General features: G+C 40.6%; 1 protein-coding gene across 4 annotated transcripts in view; it reads right to left on the reverse strand.

Moving 5' to 3' along the window:
* Positions 1–2619: 2619 nt before the first annotated feature.
* The window catches only part of LOC129864114 (nucleus accumbens-associated protein 2-like), a 59936-nt gene continuing 46228 nt past the window's right edge, over positions 2620–16327 (reverse strand). For all 4 annotated transcript variants that reach the window (XM_055936725.1, XM_055936727.1, XM_055936726.1 and 1 more), the window contains 4 exons: positions 10607–10783; positions 10083–10188; positions 9633–9730; positions 2620–9177 (listed from right to left, as the gene is read on the reverse strand). In XM_055936725.1, the coding sequence (XP_055792700.1) occupies positions 8639–9177; positions 9633–9730; positions 10083–10188; positions 10607–10783 (920 nt within the window). In that variant the 3' untranslated portion in view covers positions 2620–8638. The remainder of the gene's footprint in view (positions 9178–9632; positions 9731–10082; positions 10189–10606; positions 10784–16327) is intronic.

Consider the following 16327-nt stretch of genomic DNA (forward strand, 5'->3'; position numbering starts at 1 on the left):
TTATTGTGTAACTTTTTATTTATATTTTACTTTCGTTTATTTAGTTTATCTTAACTCTTATTTCTCTTAAAACTGCATTGTTGGTTAAGGGTTATAAGTAAGCATTTCACAAGTATTCGGCACATGTGACAAATAACATTTAATTTAATTTTAAACGAATCTGTGCCCAACAGATGCATGTCTGTATTCCCAATCATGGGAAATCCATAGATGAACATATTTCAGTAAAAGTGTATTTAAATATAGCCTACAAAATACCTTTCAACATACCAGTATTTGTGTAAACTTTCAAAAGTGATGCTGGTATAAATGATACAATATTAAAAACAAAATGTAAAATTATCCACTTATTTTTTCAAAGGTGGTTGCAATGCTGTGAAAAACATTTGTACAAAAGCATGTTTTTGCAGAGGGACTCTTATTTAAAATATAAATAATAGGGATATTGCTGCCAGCATAATACCACAGAGTTTCTACATACTGTACTGTCAATATCTTGCTTCTAGGAAAACGGTAATGGAGTGACGCGCAAAAGTAATCTGCAAGGCAGAATAATCAAACCCAGAGCGATAGGCATGCTCGCTTCCGTTCAGAAGAGATGTATCGCCGAGACCATTGCTTTATATATAGATGAATTTCCAGGGGACAAGGTTTTGAAGCCAGCTTCCATTTTAGTACTCCCCCATCGTTGTAAAAAAGCTATATTTTGGAAGCTATAAAAATGATTTTACTAATCTACATTCGGTTTTGCCACGTTTATTCTATAACATACACTTTAAAATTATATTGAGCTAAACATACAAATAAATAAAACATAAAATATATAAAAACATTTTCCTTAAAGTATACTTTTTGAGAGCACCAATGTTATGTCCCCACTTTAACAAAAAAATACTTAATGACGGGTAATTTTGTGCTTGAAACATTGAGTACAGTTACACGCACACAATTCTATGATTATTGTGGATAGTCAGATTTAAAACGTTTATGCTTTGCAAGAAGACCGTTTTCCCTAATAATCCGGTTTACATGGACATCTAAATCAGGTTACCTGATGGAACTTAAACAAATGCAGAAAATGAACAATAAAATAAACGTTCTACCACACCATGTTATTTTTGTGAAGCCTATTTGATTCCGAGTTCGGACATTTAAAGTTTGTAGAGGAAAACTATTTCTAAGATGCATACTTTCAGTTCTTCCGAACTCACTTTACTGCCACAATAGAGCTGAGGCTTGTGCTACCGGTGCTGGCACATGCGCAGATCAAATATACCAGATCAAATACACCTCTGGAATTCTGAGGAGTACCAATATGTCCGGTGGCATCAAAGCCTCGCATTCGCGAATGGATAAGCCACGTTCAAGACAACTCAGAAATTGGAAATTCCAGACTCGCTGTAGATTGGGAAGCTCTCCGCAAAAAACGAACGCACATTGTTAACTCGGAGGATCCAAGTTTCCGAGTTGTCTGAATGCAGCAAGGGCACCAGTAATCCACCAATAGGAGGCTCAACGCAAAAAAACGAACGCACATTCTGAGTTTCCGAGTTGTCTTGAACGCGGCAAGAGCATGAGCAATCCAGGGTGTAATGCTACGTTCAAGTCAACTCGGGAACTCGACACTATTTTATTTTTTTATGTACGTTTTTTGCGTAGAGCTTCCTATTGGTTGATTCTGATACTTTCCAATTGTGAAACTCTTTAATATATATATATATATATATTAAAGAGGGGGGGGGGGGGGGGGGGGGTGGATCAGCTTTAATATTGCAGATAGATTGTTGCTCCCATCAATGTAATTGTCTGCATCATTTCCAATCCTGGGAAACTCGTTCTACAACAAGTTTACAAGTTACGAATTTGAACGTGGCATATACATCATTGCCCAAGACTCACATGTGACGTCAAATTTGGAAGTGTCCAAATCAGACAGGAGCTTCTCAGAGAGCAAATCAACCTCAAGATGGTAAGAGAAAGAAAAAATATCCCAAAATATTGGTAGAATGGAGAAGATAAATTATGAAATGCTATGTTTACAATGTTTACTATAATGTTAGACATTTTATTTAACAACACAATCATTGAAATGGTTGGATACCCAGTAAGCTAGCTAGCTAGACCATGCCAGTCCACAGTAATCACACATCAAACCTGTCATGTGCCCCCTTGGCCTTGGCTTTGTCCCAATAACTTTTTATTCTCCAAACTGTTGTGTGAGTAAAAGATATACACCTGAATAGGGGTATTCAAATCTTACCCTACGACCAAGGTCGGGAGTAGGCTACTGCCGGTTCTGTTCAACTTGATAATTTATACCACCTACCTGGTGTCCCAGGTCTTAATCAGTCCCTGATTAGAGGGAAAAATGGGGAAGAAAAGCACTGTAACGGCTTCGAGGTCTAGATTAGAATTTTAGGGACCTAGAGTAACTATAAATCATTTTGAGAAATGTGTTCTATTTGTTTCCAGAGTTCTCAACACTGTATAGGCCTACCATCGCAATTGCTCTATTCATGCTGTTGATACCAGTTAAACAAGGACTGGTACATGTTGATGTGGCCTATTTTTTAAAAAGAACAATGATAAACAGGGAATATAAAACAAGAAGACAGAAGATATGGTGAAGGAGTTTTATTAAAAAGCAGACTTCTCAATGTTGCATTTGAAAGAAATCAGTTACTCTTGAACTACACAAATGTCAACCTCAACTAAAACTGATGGTGGAAGGAAAAAACATAACGGGGATGGAGATTTTGTATTCTTTATGCAACATCAAAAGTGGCATCTTGTGTTTGTCTTTTATATATTATTGATGCTTGAGTTAGAAAGCGCATACACATTTTAATCATCGTCTTTTAAAATATAAAGCAGTCACATAGTTCCATTAAAACCATTTTGCCAGGTTCCAACCCTATGGAACCCAATCTCTAAGAGATCGACAAATGTCAAGTCACTTGTCCTATAGATTTGTCAAGTAGGCGAAGTTACTCCAAAGCACTGCTCTGGGATCAGCTTAAACTACCCTCATCCTGAACATGACATTTAGGAGTAAAAACACAGCAGGTCCTGGATCAGTACTTAAGGGGAACTTCTATCTAAAAACAAAGGTTCTCAATCAAATCTACAGTAGCTGAGAGAGGTGCACTGAGAACCAATAAGTTGCCTTAAGCCAGTGTTTCCCAACTCCGGTCCTCGAGTACCCCCAACAGTACATATTTCTGTTGTGGCCCTAGGCAATCACACCTGATTCTACTTGTCAACTTATCATCAAGCCTTTGAGAAGTTGAATCAGGTGTTTTTGTCCGGGACTAAAACAAAACGGTGTGCTGTTAGGAATACTCGAGGACCAGAGTTGGGAAACACTGGCCCAGGCAATCCTGAGGGCTGGAGTTGGAACTGCCACGGGCCTCCACTCTGGAGTAAGTAGCTCACATGGACCAATAGCAAAGCTTGAAGCAACAAGGCAGGAATTAGCAGGAGCCCAGTTATTGACGACAGATCTCCCATAGTGCACATGGGTCTTCCCTGTTCTGATTGTCAGCGCTCTGAGCACATGGCTTTGAAGGTTGCTCCCAGAGACTTAAGTCTGTCGTCCAACCTTCACTCTTACATTTTTATTTTATTTAATATAGTTATTCTTTATTTTAATGGCATTATGTCCAAAGACAAACAAACAAACTTAGTGCAGTTAATTTCTTAGTCTGTCCATAGGTTCACATGCACATCCATTGCAATAGTCAGTCTTCCAACTCCTCAGACTTTACTGTAGTAAGCTGGGTGGGTTTATGCTAACAGTCAATAGGTTTTGTATTGGTAGACAAAATGGACACTCATTCATGGCCGTCTGCTTTGTCAGAAGCGACTATAGCAAAGAGCTTGATATAACTTAGAAGTAAAATGTGACAAGATCATAGACTTCAATAAGGTAGGAATAATGGGTGTCTGGGTATCAGCATGCATTACAGACATTGAAAAAAAGCCTGTTGTTACTGAGGCTGACCCTATTTCAACATGTCGAAAATCCATATGAAAGGACTTGTATTTACTGTATTTTAGAACCTCTCCTTTCAGGACTAAAAGCCAAACCAGGGGTACTGAGTTAGAGCTGTGTAGAAGTGTGTACTGTAGGAATTGGGTAACCAAATGCCAGACAAAGCAGTTGGTTAAGGGGAACACTTAACAGCTCAGATTACTCTGTGCAGACTGTTCACATTGCATTGCCAAAATGGTGGATTTATACACCCACTCAGCACAATCCCATATTCTATCCTACTCTTTGAATTCATTGGACAAGCTGGACCAAAATGCAATGTCAGATTATCACTGATTTCTGGTAGTCAATAGGCCTCTATTTGAAGAAATAGCAAAGTGCTACACTAACGTAAACATTGTAAATTATAGCATTGTATTATGTTACATATGGGACAGAACTTTATTTCTTCAGCCACCACAAAAAGAGCTCATTCTCTTTAGGTTAGCCATGACATTCTCTGAGCTTCACTCAGTTTTCTAGTGCAACATCATTTCATTTCCAACTTCACCCCCACAAAAAGACTTTAGGGCGAGAGCTAAGAATACAGTTTGTGAGGGTGTTTTTGGGGGGCTTGGACAGAATCAGGTACAGAAGATGCAGAAAGGTAGGCAGGAAGCGGATCAGATATAAACAAGTTGAAGCATTAAAAAAGGTAAATAAACAAAGATAATGTACATAAGGGCTCCTATGGGTGAAAGTCTGTACTACTGTAGCCTACTCCACGGGTCATCTGAAGCTTTTCCAGTCTTTGTGGACATTTATGGTGATAACTGTTTGAGTGTGTGATATACCTTGCAGATTGATCAAGTTCTCATGTTATCCAGGTGGTTTTGAAATAACAAAGTGACACCAATAACTAAATATCCTGCCACTCAAGCAGTATAGACCACTACTGACAAGTCATGGAGTAAACCTGGTTGTTATACCATCCAGTAGCATGAAACTAACAAAGGTCTCTAATATATGTGATAATATGTCACTATTGTAGTCTGTCAGATTCTCTAGACCTACACAAGCATTTCCATGCAAAATGTCACAGTATTGTTTTTCTCGAGTTTACACATATTTTGCTGAATTTTAGGAAGGCAACTGGTTCGGGGCTTAAGTCCAAAATCATTATTATTATTTGCTTACAAGAACACAGTAAAGCCTTAGGGGTTATTTTCCAAGAAAAAGCAAGACACCTCCCACATCCTAACCTCACCTGCCAATGTATTCTGAGAAAACAGAGCCTATCAGCATCATTTACCATAGCATTCAGAACTGTACATAAAACTCTCCATTATGTCATTAGGAATCTCAAGCTAGTTTCTGTATTTGTTGATGTCCCAATGCAAATAGATGGTGACTAAGCACACCACTCTCTCCCCCTGCAGTCTCAATTAAGGCACTGATCCCCGCCCCTTCTTCAGAACAGGAAAACTCACCTCCCTTATGACAGTATTTTACTGGAAAGCCATTTCACTTCCCCTTAGAGCCAGTAGTGGTTGCACATGCAAATTGACCAAAGGAGTCGATTTGCAGTTATTACCTCTATATTACAGGTTTGGTTTACAGTCTATCTTTCCTATCTATTAGTGATTTGCAACAAGAAGGTTTACTTATAGATGAATAGAGATTGAGAACAAGGAAGATAATTGGTTTCTTGTCGGGATGTGGATAGAATAAGTATATAGGCCTACAGTACAAACATTGCTAGTTTGACTGTATATTTGGAGATTTTCCACAATGGAAGACTTTCACAGTCCTTATTTATTGAAATCACACAGCAGCTCTAGTGGCCTTTAGAGGGAAAGTCAGATACCCCACCTTTGTTTTCAAAGAAGTGTCATGTTATTCCATTCTCCAGCCCACTTTTAAATGAATACATACAACACTGTACAAGGTGCTAGAAAATAGTTTTCTCTTGTGGTACCAAGATACTGTATTTTACTGTACAGCACTGTTCCCGTACTCTACCAAGGCTAGGTGAAGCAGTTCTACAGTTCACATTTACCCATAGTCCCACACACCTATTCACCCACCCCCCTCCCCTGCCTTATTCTCCATTGCAGGTCACATTTCTCCATAAAATACTCTTGTAAACATTTGTGTTTTCTCATTACCTAGTGCAATTATAACCCTGTGCTCCTTATTAAAGAAACCGGACCATGTTAATGCCTCCCCAAAATAACCATACAACAGGATCATATAGATATTCAACACAACATAACAGGCCCAGTCTAAAAAATGGCACATATAATAAAGCATTTGAATTTGACAGAGGAAATGTGATCTTGTTTGTTCTCTCTTGTTTCGTTGTTTTGAGATCCCAAGCCAATATGATAACTGCCAGCGTCTTGAATCGTGGCTTAGTGTAGGCTGTAGTCGATTGACATTGATATTCGTTTCTAAAACCAGATGAATCTTGTTTTCACTTAATATAGAACAATAACATATAACAAACATGATGTGCTTTTGCATCATGCGATTATAAGACAACAATTCAAAGCAAGGCTTTTCAAAAGGCTGGCCATTAAAATTACTCTCTTGGAAGTTGATTATTTAGGTTTTTGGGACCACTCCAATTCTACTGTCTCCTTACCTCATGGTTTTACCAAGGTCTTATGATCAAGTACACATTCATAAACTACAACATACAGTGTGGGTGTCTGATAGGCCTATCAATGTGTTACCCCAAGCACTAATTCCGGTGGGTTATCGACCAACCATTATCGTTAGAAGCTATTTATAGACTCCTTCCCTACTTTAGGCAAAAAGTAACAGAGCGAGAACAGACAAAATATATAAAAACTAAAGTGCAACAAAACTAGTAAATGTCGCTGTGCAACATTTTGTCTCTCGTCTCCCCCCTGCCGTAGAGCAACAGTCTTTGTCAGCATTACCGACCGTCCAAGTCCACAAACCTCAAATTCTCCAATCGAACAGGGAGATATGGGGCAAATTTCAGTTAGCCTACTTCTTTAGAACAGTCTAGGCATCTCCATAAGCTCCCCATCAATCTCGTCCTATAACCTCTTCAAGTGCAAATGCAATAAGCCAACAGAAATGTATCAGATTAGTTTCATTCAATAATTTACAAAAAACAAATAGCGGATGCAAGAAAGCTGTAGGCTGGGTGCTGTAGTCTTAGTGCTGATCCTTTTGAGCACGCCGTAACGTTAGTAAAACCGGGCTTTTCACCTGCAACTCACTTTCAAGTCCTCACTACTATGTCGTGTGCTCAATTCAGCATGTCTCTAGTGCCCTCCACCCCAGATGAAAGCCAGGCCATACCCAAGTTAACAAACCTGGGTGAAACACAGGCGAAATGCATGACTCCGAAAAGAAACGCATATATAAAGGTATCTCCTTCCATATTAATGATATATCTTCAGGCAACTGCAGCTGTTGTTTCTTTTCTGTATGCATATTCATAAGTGGCACTGTTGTTGATGTATTTCAGATCCTCTGTATTCGTTTTGCATGCAAGCTTTGTTTAAGTGCATGTTCGTGTCTCTGACATTTCCATGACTCAGTCTGTGTTACTGTGTACTATTGTAAGGGTATGCTAAGTTTGCAAGTACTGTTAAGCTGATTTGTCAGAGTCTCAGATGCCTCAGTACTGTATTAGAGGTTAAAATCACAAAGTGTGTGGGAACAGTGATTGTGCGTGTGTGTATATGTACTGTATGTACGTGCGTCTATCCGTTAAAAGACACAGGCATTGCATTGACTGGCCAATCGAAGATGACGTCATCTTGTCTAAGGATGATCCATAGACAAAAAGCTCTTCGTGTTTCCAGATAATTTTTTCAATTGCGTGGAAAACCACAACCCTTAAGCAACACAAAAGGAGGTTAAAAGTTTCTTCTCTCTATCTCACAACATCACATGCTGTTTTATTTCCCAACGTGAAATTGTTCAACTGATTTGCTGTATGTTGCGATGAGATCGTATTATTTCTTCCAAGAATTTGCACTTTAAGAAGGAATATGGTAAATTGTATTAAATACACTGAGCCATGTTGCTCCTGTAGAGTACTGCATGTTTAGTCTCTCACACCCCCAGTGCAGTGTGATCTGTTTCAAGGTTACTTAGGTTATTTATAGAACCCATGCTGCTTTCCTAGAAAGAGGACTATCATTTTACAGTCTTATCTGACCCACACTCCATAGATGTACAGTAACTGTTACTGTTGTGTAGAAAGTTCTACAACTATGCAGGAATGATAACACAACAGTGTTACTTTGTTCAGTTTTACTACAATGTGGTCTTGAAGATGAATACTAAAAATAGTCCGGAGAAAATTACCTGATGTCTCAGGTCTAAAGTAAAGTTCTTTCATGTTCAAATGAGAGCTTTTATATTCTCGCTAAGTAATTCTGTTTGTTCCCCAGCAATGCTTGTGTCTGTTCAACATAACACATCTTGTACTCCTTGCCCTGCTAAAGAATACACAGTGTGTGTGTGTGTGTTGTACTGTAAGTTCTGAGAGCATGGCTTTTTGTACTGAGAGGTTACCTTAGGAAAGGGCGGAGGAGGAGGGGTGGAAGAGGAGAGAAAGAGCGAGCGAAAGAAAGTGTGGCGGTGGATGGATCAGAGATAGACGCCAGAGGATGTTCACTGCCCGTTCATTCTCAGGTCCTCTCCTAACTCCTTCCCTTCCTGTCCTGGGGCCATGTCACCCCGCCCCCCGGCCTCGCCTCCCGGCATCAAGGCCCCCTCCAACCCAGCCTCCTCCTCCTCTTCCTCCTGTTCCTCCTCCCCTGCTTGGGGACCGACAATATCTGCGTCCACGCCCTCCCCTCCAGGCTCCCCCAACCCTGGGCTGACTGTGTCCAACAGAGAGTGAGTCCTGCGTGGGTCCTTCTGCTCTGAGTACAGCCTCTGGTCTAGGGACAGGCTAGAGGGGGTCAGGGATTTAAAATCGGTTTCGAAGGGGAGCACCACCCCGGGTCCGGCGGCTCCCAGGGCTAGGCCCAGGCCCACACCAGCGGCCACCCCCACACTGGCCCGGTAGACCTCCATACCATCAGGCAGCATGGACTTGATCTTGGGTAGCCAGCGTTTGCGGACACGCCGCGCGTTGGTGCACATGTCTGCGGCAATCACGTTCATCTCACTCTCTTTGAAGTTGGGTGCAAAGTTCTGACAGTAGACTGGAGAGAGAGAGAGACAGAGAAATGGAGAGACAGACAGAAAAAGCCAGAGAGAAAGAACAAGAGACAGAGACAGAGGGAGAGAAAAAAGAGAGAGACAGAAAGATACAGAGAGAGAGAGAAAGAGACAGAAAGAGTTGGAAGACATTATTTTTTTAAATAACCAGCTGTTTTGCCTGTGGCTCAGTCTATATGAATAGTTGATCAAAAACCCCCAAAAATGATTGTTACAGTATGCCATTTAAAACATTTTTTTACTCCTTCCATAAATTCATAAATGCTTGTGTTTTCATAACCTAAAATGGCTAAGTCTCATAAACCATCTACAATAGTTTGACTCTGAAACAGTAACATCATTCAACAGAGGCTGCCATCCCCCTGAACCATTATCCTCCATTCTAAACAACCAGATATTTAACAATGTAAGATCACCATGTGATCAACTTCAGACTCACGTTTGACAGCGTTGAGCACACGGCTATCCAGAGGTTTCCTACTGGGATCACTGGTAGAAGAGCGGATGCCAGTCCCACAACTGTTAGCCAGGGTGTTCCTGCAGGTACACAGAGCCAACACCAGAGGGCAGTGTGAACACCACTTCCATATGAGTACACGTTTCAACACGACTATACCGCACTGCAAACCGTAGGTTTATGTTGACTTGAGAAAATAGATTCATACATATATACTAAACTTTGTGCAAGTAAGGGCATTGAAAACAAGGAATCTAAATGTAAGTTGGATATGTCTATGGATTTTTAGTCTGAATACGATCGCATATGAAACAGACACTTCATCATGAAAACTATACTAATAAAGCTAACAGCTTCTGGATCTGAGTCACACCTAAAACATGTAAATCATTTAACTGTTAATCAATACCTTTTAGATTAGCTTTGACTTACCTGTCGAAGAAGGTGGCGAGCAGGCGACGCAGTAGGACTTTGTGTTTGATGCCAGCACACAGGTGACAGTTCATCAGCTGGCCCCGTGTCATAAACACAGATGTACCTTGGGTGGCGTGAGAGAGAGCTTCCTGATTGAAATAGGTTTCCCCATCATGACTCCATTACCCTATGTATTTCTATCGCTACTTTATAACCCAACTCTCATTTCTTTCATTAAACATTTATGCTGTAAAAGTACTCTCACCGAGACAGTGCTATTTCACCCCATCACTTATCTTCATTCCCATCACTTATTTTATGTGACACCTCTTGAATAAATAAGATTTCCATTGTATTCATTACAAATGGCAAATCAACTTGAACTTCAACATTTCATACAGCATTTGATCTAATCTCTACCTTCTACCTCAACCCTTTTACCAAAGACCAACAGAGACCTCAGCCTTGCTACTTCAAAAAAACTGGTCTCATCTAACCAGTATTCACCAATCCCCCTCTCATTCTCCCCTCCTGCTGCCTACCTCCCACCAGCTCCAGTTTCTCCCCCGGGTCTCCTTCAGTGTAGAGCTTGGGGTGGCAGCGGTAGCCGATCTGGCTGACGAGGCTGGCGGGCAGGGCCACCAGGTCCCTACGGATCAGCACACAGGAGCGGCTCTCCAGGGACAGGGGCATGGCTGCCATCTCTGGCTTTTCCTGAACTGGAGAGGGACAGGGGAGGAGAGGGACAGGTGAGGAGAGGGACAGGTGGAGAGAGGGACAGGTGAGGAGAGGGACAGGTGAGGAGAGAAACAGGTGAGGAGAGGGAGTGGGTTAACTCTGTAGTGGAAGATATCATAAGAGTTATGGAAATAACTATAAACCCTTTCTATATAGAGGGAGGTAAGATCACCCTGGGTGAAATACAGAGAGACAGAAAGACAAAGAGAGACAGGCAGACACACTGGCTACTATCTCGTCCTTCTACAGTGCTCTTACATATTTCAAGGAGAAAGCTAGATAGAATTTAACATCAGCCTACACAAGGTTAAGGTGATCTCCATTAAAAATGAGGGTGTTTAATAAATGATTCAAGGCCTAGCACAGCTAAGTTCCAGATAAGCAACGTGCTGTATCAGCATCTTGAGAGACACAGGGGAGAGTGTTACTGGTTTCAAACTGTGGATTAATTTCCCTCCCAAAACCTTCACATTGACCTCTAAGATGGCGCGTGTACACACACACACACACACACACACACACACACACACACACACACACACACACACACACACACACACACACACACACACACACACACACACACACACACTCTCTCTCTCTCTCTCTCAAATATCCCACAATGTCACCCTGGGGTGTTCTGACTGATTGTAGATAGAATGGATTTCATAAATATCTGAAACTCTAGACTTAGACAAACCTGTCCAATAGCAATGCCCTCTGCAACAAAAAATAAAAACCTCTGCAGTAAGGACAGTGGGGTGTTTTAGTGTCTGTGTGTGTGTGCGCATGAGTGCAAGTACAGTGCATTCGGAAAGTATTCAGACCCCTTGACTTTTTCCACATTTTGTTACGTTACAGCCTAAAATATGTTACTTAGTTTCTGAAAATCTAAATAATATCACATTAACATAAGTATTCAGACCCTTTACTCAGTCCTTTGTTGAAGTACCTTTGGCAACGATTACAGACTCGAGCCTTCTTGGGTATGACGCTACAAGCTTGGCACACCTGTATTTGGGGAGTTCCTCCTATTCTTCTCTGCAGATCCTCTCAAGTTCTGTCAGGTTGGATGGGGAGCTTTGCTGCACAGCTATTTTTATGGCTCTCCAGAGATGTTCGATCAGTTTCAAGTCCGGGCTCTGGCTGGGCAACTCAAGGACATTCAGAGACGTCCTGAAGCAACTCCTGCGTTGTCTTGGCTGTGTGCTTATGGTCGCTGTCCTGTTGCAAAGGTGAACCGTTGCCCTAGTCTGAGGTCCTGAGCGCTCTGGAGCAGGTTTTCATCAAGGTACTTTGCTCCATTCATCTTTCCCTTGATCCTAACTGATCTCCCAGTCCCTGCCACTGAAAAACATCCCCACAGCATGATGCTGCCACCACCATGCTTCACCGCAGGGATGGTGCCAGGTTTCCTGCAGATGTGACGCTTGGCATTCAGGCCAAAGAGTTTAATCTTGGTTTCATTAGACCAGAGAATCTTGCTTCTCATGGTCTGAGTCCTTTATATGTCTTTTGGCAAACTCCAAGCGAGCTGTCATGTGCCTTTTACTGAAGAGTGGCTTCCGTCTGGCCACTCTACCATAAAGGCCTGATTGGTGGAGTGCTGCAGAGATGGTTGTCCTTCTGGAAGGTTCTCCCATCTCCACAGAGAAGCTGTCAGGGTGACCATCGGGTTCTTGGTCACCTCCCTGACGAAGGCCCTTCTCCCCCGATTGCTCAGTTTGGCCGGGCGGCCAGCTCTAGGAAGAGTCTTGGTGGTTCCAAACTTCTTCCATTTAAGAATGATGGAGGCCACTGTGTTCTTGGGGACCTTCAATACTGCAGAAATGTTTAGATACCCTTCCCCAGATCTGTGCCATGACACAATCTTGTCTCTGAGATCTACAGACAATTCCTTCTACCATGGCTTGGTTTTTGCTCTGACATGCTTTGTCAACTGTGGGACCTTATATGGACAGGTGTGTGCCTTTCGAAATCATGTCCACAGGTGGACTACAATCAAGTTGTAAAAACATATCAAGGATAATCAATGGAAACAGGATGCACCTGAGCTCAATTTCGAGTCTCATATCAAAGGGTCTGAATAGTTATGTAAATAACGTATTTCTGTTTTTTTATTATCGACATTTTCAAAATGTTTGCAAATGTATTAAAAATCTGTTTTCACTTTGTCATTATGGGGTATTGTGTGTAGATTGATGAAGAAAAATAAATAATTTTATCAATTTTAGAATAAGGCTGCAATGTAACAAAATGTGGCAAAAGTAAAGGGATCTGAATAATTTTCGAATGCACTGTATGTGTGCCTGCGTGTGTGTGCATAAAAGCCAATTCATGCTCGAGCCGAAGATGGAGAGTGTGATGCAATTGCGGAGCCGCCGGAGGCATGCAGAGGCCAAATTGAGCTCTGTACCGCATTGCCATGCGCCACCTACATTTTTTAACAATGTGGACGCCTCCGCATAGCTCCGTATAGCACCGCATTGACATGATTGGTTGATGGTAGGTGGTGGCAGGAGATCCAGTATAAACACAAACTCACTTCCTTAACAACTTCCTTCACAACAGCTCTGCTCGCAAGAAGTATATGCCCTGAAAACTGCAGATGCTGTATTGCAGTAAATGTTGTAAATGCTGCAGAAGTCGGATTGACCATGCAGAGCCTTTTAGTTGTATAATTAATACAGTAACTATAACCTCATATAACATTCTCATAAGTCTACTTAAATGAGACTATTTAAAGCCCACCATCAAATGAGCATGACAAGACACAATGCTAATAGTGCACGATGTTCATGATTGATGTTATGAGATTTCATTAAATGAAATCCCATTTTGTGACATTATTTATGACACATTCATGATTTTGTAAAAACAATGTATAGGTCAGCCTGGAAGACTGGCATGCACGGCTATCAAATGTGTTACCTGATACAAGAGTACTAACCTGATCCATTCTCCAGCTCACACGCAACACTCAGTAATGTGTTAATTAAAAATTGCCCCTTAAAACCAATTTTATAGATGGCTGTTTTTGTGTGTATAAGGTGAATGAATTTACCTAACATGCATATTCTTGATTCTAACATTTAAAAATGAAAAAAAATATTGCTTGATTTTTGCATGTTTCATGAACAGTGTTGGGGTAATGTGTTATAAAGTGACATGCTATTGTACTCTGATTACTTTTTTGTGGTAGAGAAATAACCTAACACAGTAGTTTTTCAATTGAAGTAATCAGTTACTATGTTACTTTTTCAAATAAGTAACTACTTACTTTTACAATATTATTTCCCTTTTTCTTTGTTGGCACAAATAAAACATGAAAATCCCTCCCCATGGGCTACTATACATTTGGGTGCTCTTCCTGTTTCTACAAGAATGTTGTGGCGGGTAGCTGGCATAGTAGCTGGTAGCTAGATAGCTAGCGAGATGGCAGAGACAATATCCTTTATCGTGGAATTATTCACATTACTTCGAATTGGTAGAAGAAAAGCCAGTTGTCGTTGTATTTGAGCTCTCATTTTAATGTGCCCAGTTGGTTTTATATATGCATTTACAGTACTTATGTGTAAATAATTCAACAAAATCATTTATTTTAAGTATTGTAAAGGAGATATTGTGTCTGTCATTATTACTTGGTATAGCCCAGAGTTATAGATTAGGCTACGGATGGTAGGCTATGCAAGGCATTCAAAGGTAGTGTGCACCCTTTACTGAGCATAAGAATGACCAACACATGCAAGGCATCTTCAGAGGGTTTTCTGTTTTTGGTAACGCAAAAGTAATGTAACAAGTTACTTTCCATAGTAAGTAACATTGTAACTAGGGCTGTCCCAGACCCAATAAAAAAATATATTGGTCGCCTGAGAGTCGCCTGTTTTAACTTATATTTTTCCATATATAGACACACCCTATGTGTTTTAATAAAATCAACTATATGCACTGAGCTTGTCTAATACTTTAAGTGCACTGTTTGATGAAATAATTAAGACACATAAATGACTCAAGAGGGAGCCAGAGATCAAGATAACCAGAAGAAAAAATCTGTTCCCAACCGTTCCCCTTTCGCTCCTGCTGGCCTTTGCCTTTTTCATGTGGAGGGCCAATTTACAATTTATCTTACCATTTCTACCGATCAGCGTGCCACTTATGATTTTCATGAGCACCTTTTCATGGAACAGTTTAATTTCAATTATAATAACGTATTTTAGATATATTGCAAACTAGGTACAAATTGCCTACATAAAGCCAACAAACAAAAACAGATAGAAAATATCTTGATATAAATAAATATCCTATAAATCACTGGCTACACATGGAGGATTGTTCATGTTCTCCAATCGCATTCATCTCTCTACTCTGCCTGTCTACAACAAACTTGAAACATTGTATCAACTATCAACTGGGTATGGCCTGCAACTGGGTCTAGCAAACTTGCAACATTGTATAAATTACTCTGGGGCCTCAGAGTTTCCTGTGCCAGTGAGCTTCAGACAGACACAGCTGTATTTGCGCAAGGGATAAGAAGTAATATTTTCTTATGACGTTTACACTGGATCTGAGCATGACATTTTTCCCATTCACACCGAGGGTCAGTGGTTATTGAAAGGGGTAGAGCTGGATAGATTTTTCAAATATATTGAGGAACTATTGTCATTCTTAATGGATGTAAAAACAGACTTTGTTTACTTGCTGTTTGAGGTGAATAAAAAAATACTTTGAGAAGCTCCACAGCTCATTAGTGATGGCGAGTTCAAACAATTACAAATACTATCAGACATGCCCAAATGAGCACATTTATACATTTGCGCGCAGGCCAGGTGGTTTAGGCCTACATGTATACGTAATCAGGTGTGTGTCCTTACTCAACAATATGACAGGAGCGCTCCCAACAAAATACAATGAATAAATTGACAACTCATAAATGGAATGAAATAAACCAAAACTTGTTTCTCACAAGTGTAACCTAGGTTGTGCGCTCTGCAAACAACGTGTCCACTCCGACAATGAGAATGAAAAAAGACTGGAATAATAATATATTGAACGCATTAACAGAAATGACCGTAACCAAACAAACATTGTATATTAGAAATTATAGGAATTCATGGTAAATGTACTACTGGTGATATATGTAATGGTGAGTTGCTAGACACTAACAATCAAAGGGCAAACAATTCACACAATTAAGTTATGAAACAATGAATGCGCACAAATTGGCGGGAGAGAGCACATTCTAGAGAGAGACAAGCCTGGTGCATCTAAGTCACAATCTCCTTCTTCTTGACTCAACATTTTAAATTATACCCAAGACGCATTATTTTCACACCTACTGTGGGCCTAAGGAATACTCTCACTCTTGCCGATACCTGTCTAAGAGTGATGGACTGTGCCATCTCCGTGGCCTCCGCAACGGATTCGTCCAATGAGACAGGCGCGAATCAGACAGGTGTCTAGTGTGCCATGAATTTTTTGTTACAATTTTTGACGGCTGAACTAAAAAAATCTCAGTCGAACAACAA

This window comes from Salvelinus fontinalis, chromosome 10 (genome assembly GCF_029448725.1).
Source record: "Salvelinus fontinalis isolate EN_2023a chromosome 10, ASM2944872v1, whole genome shotgun sequence".
Lineage (NCBI taxonomy): Eukaryota > Metazoa > Chordata > Actinopteri > Salmoniformes > Salmonidae > Salvelinus > Salvelinus fontinalis.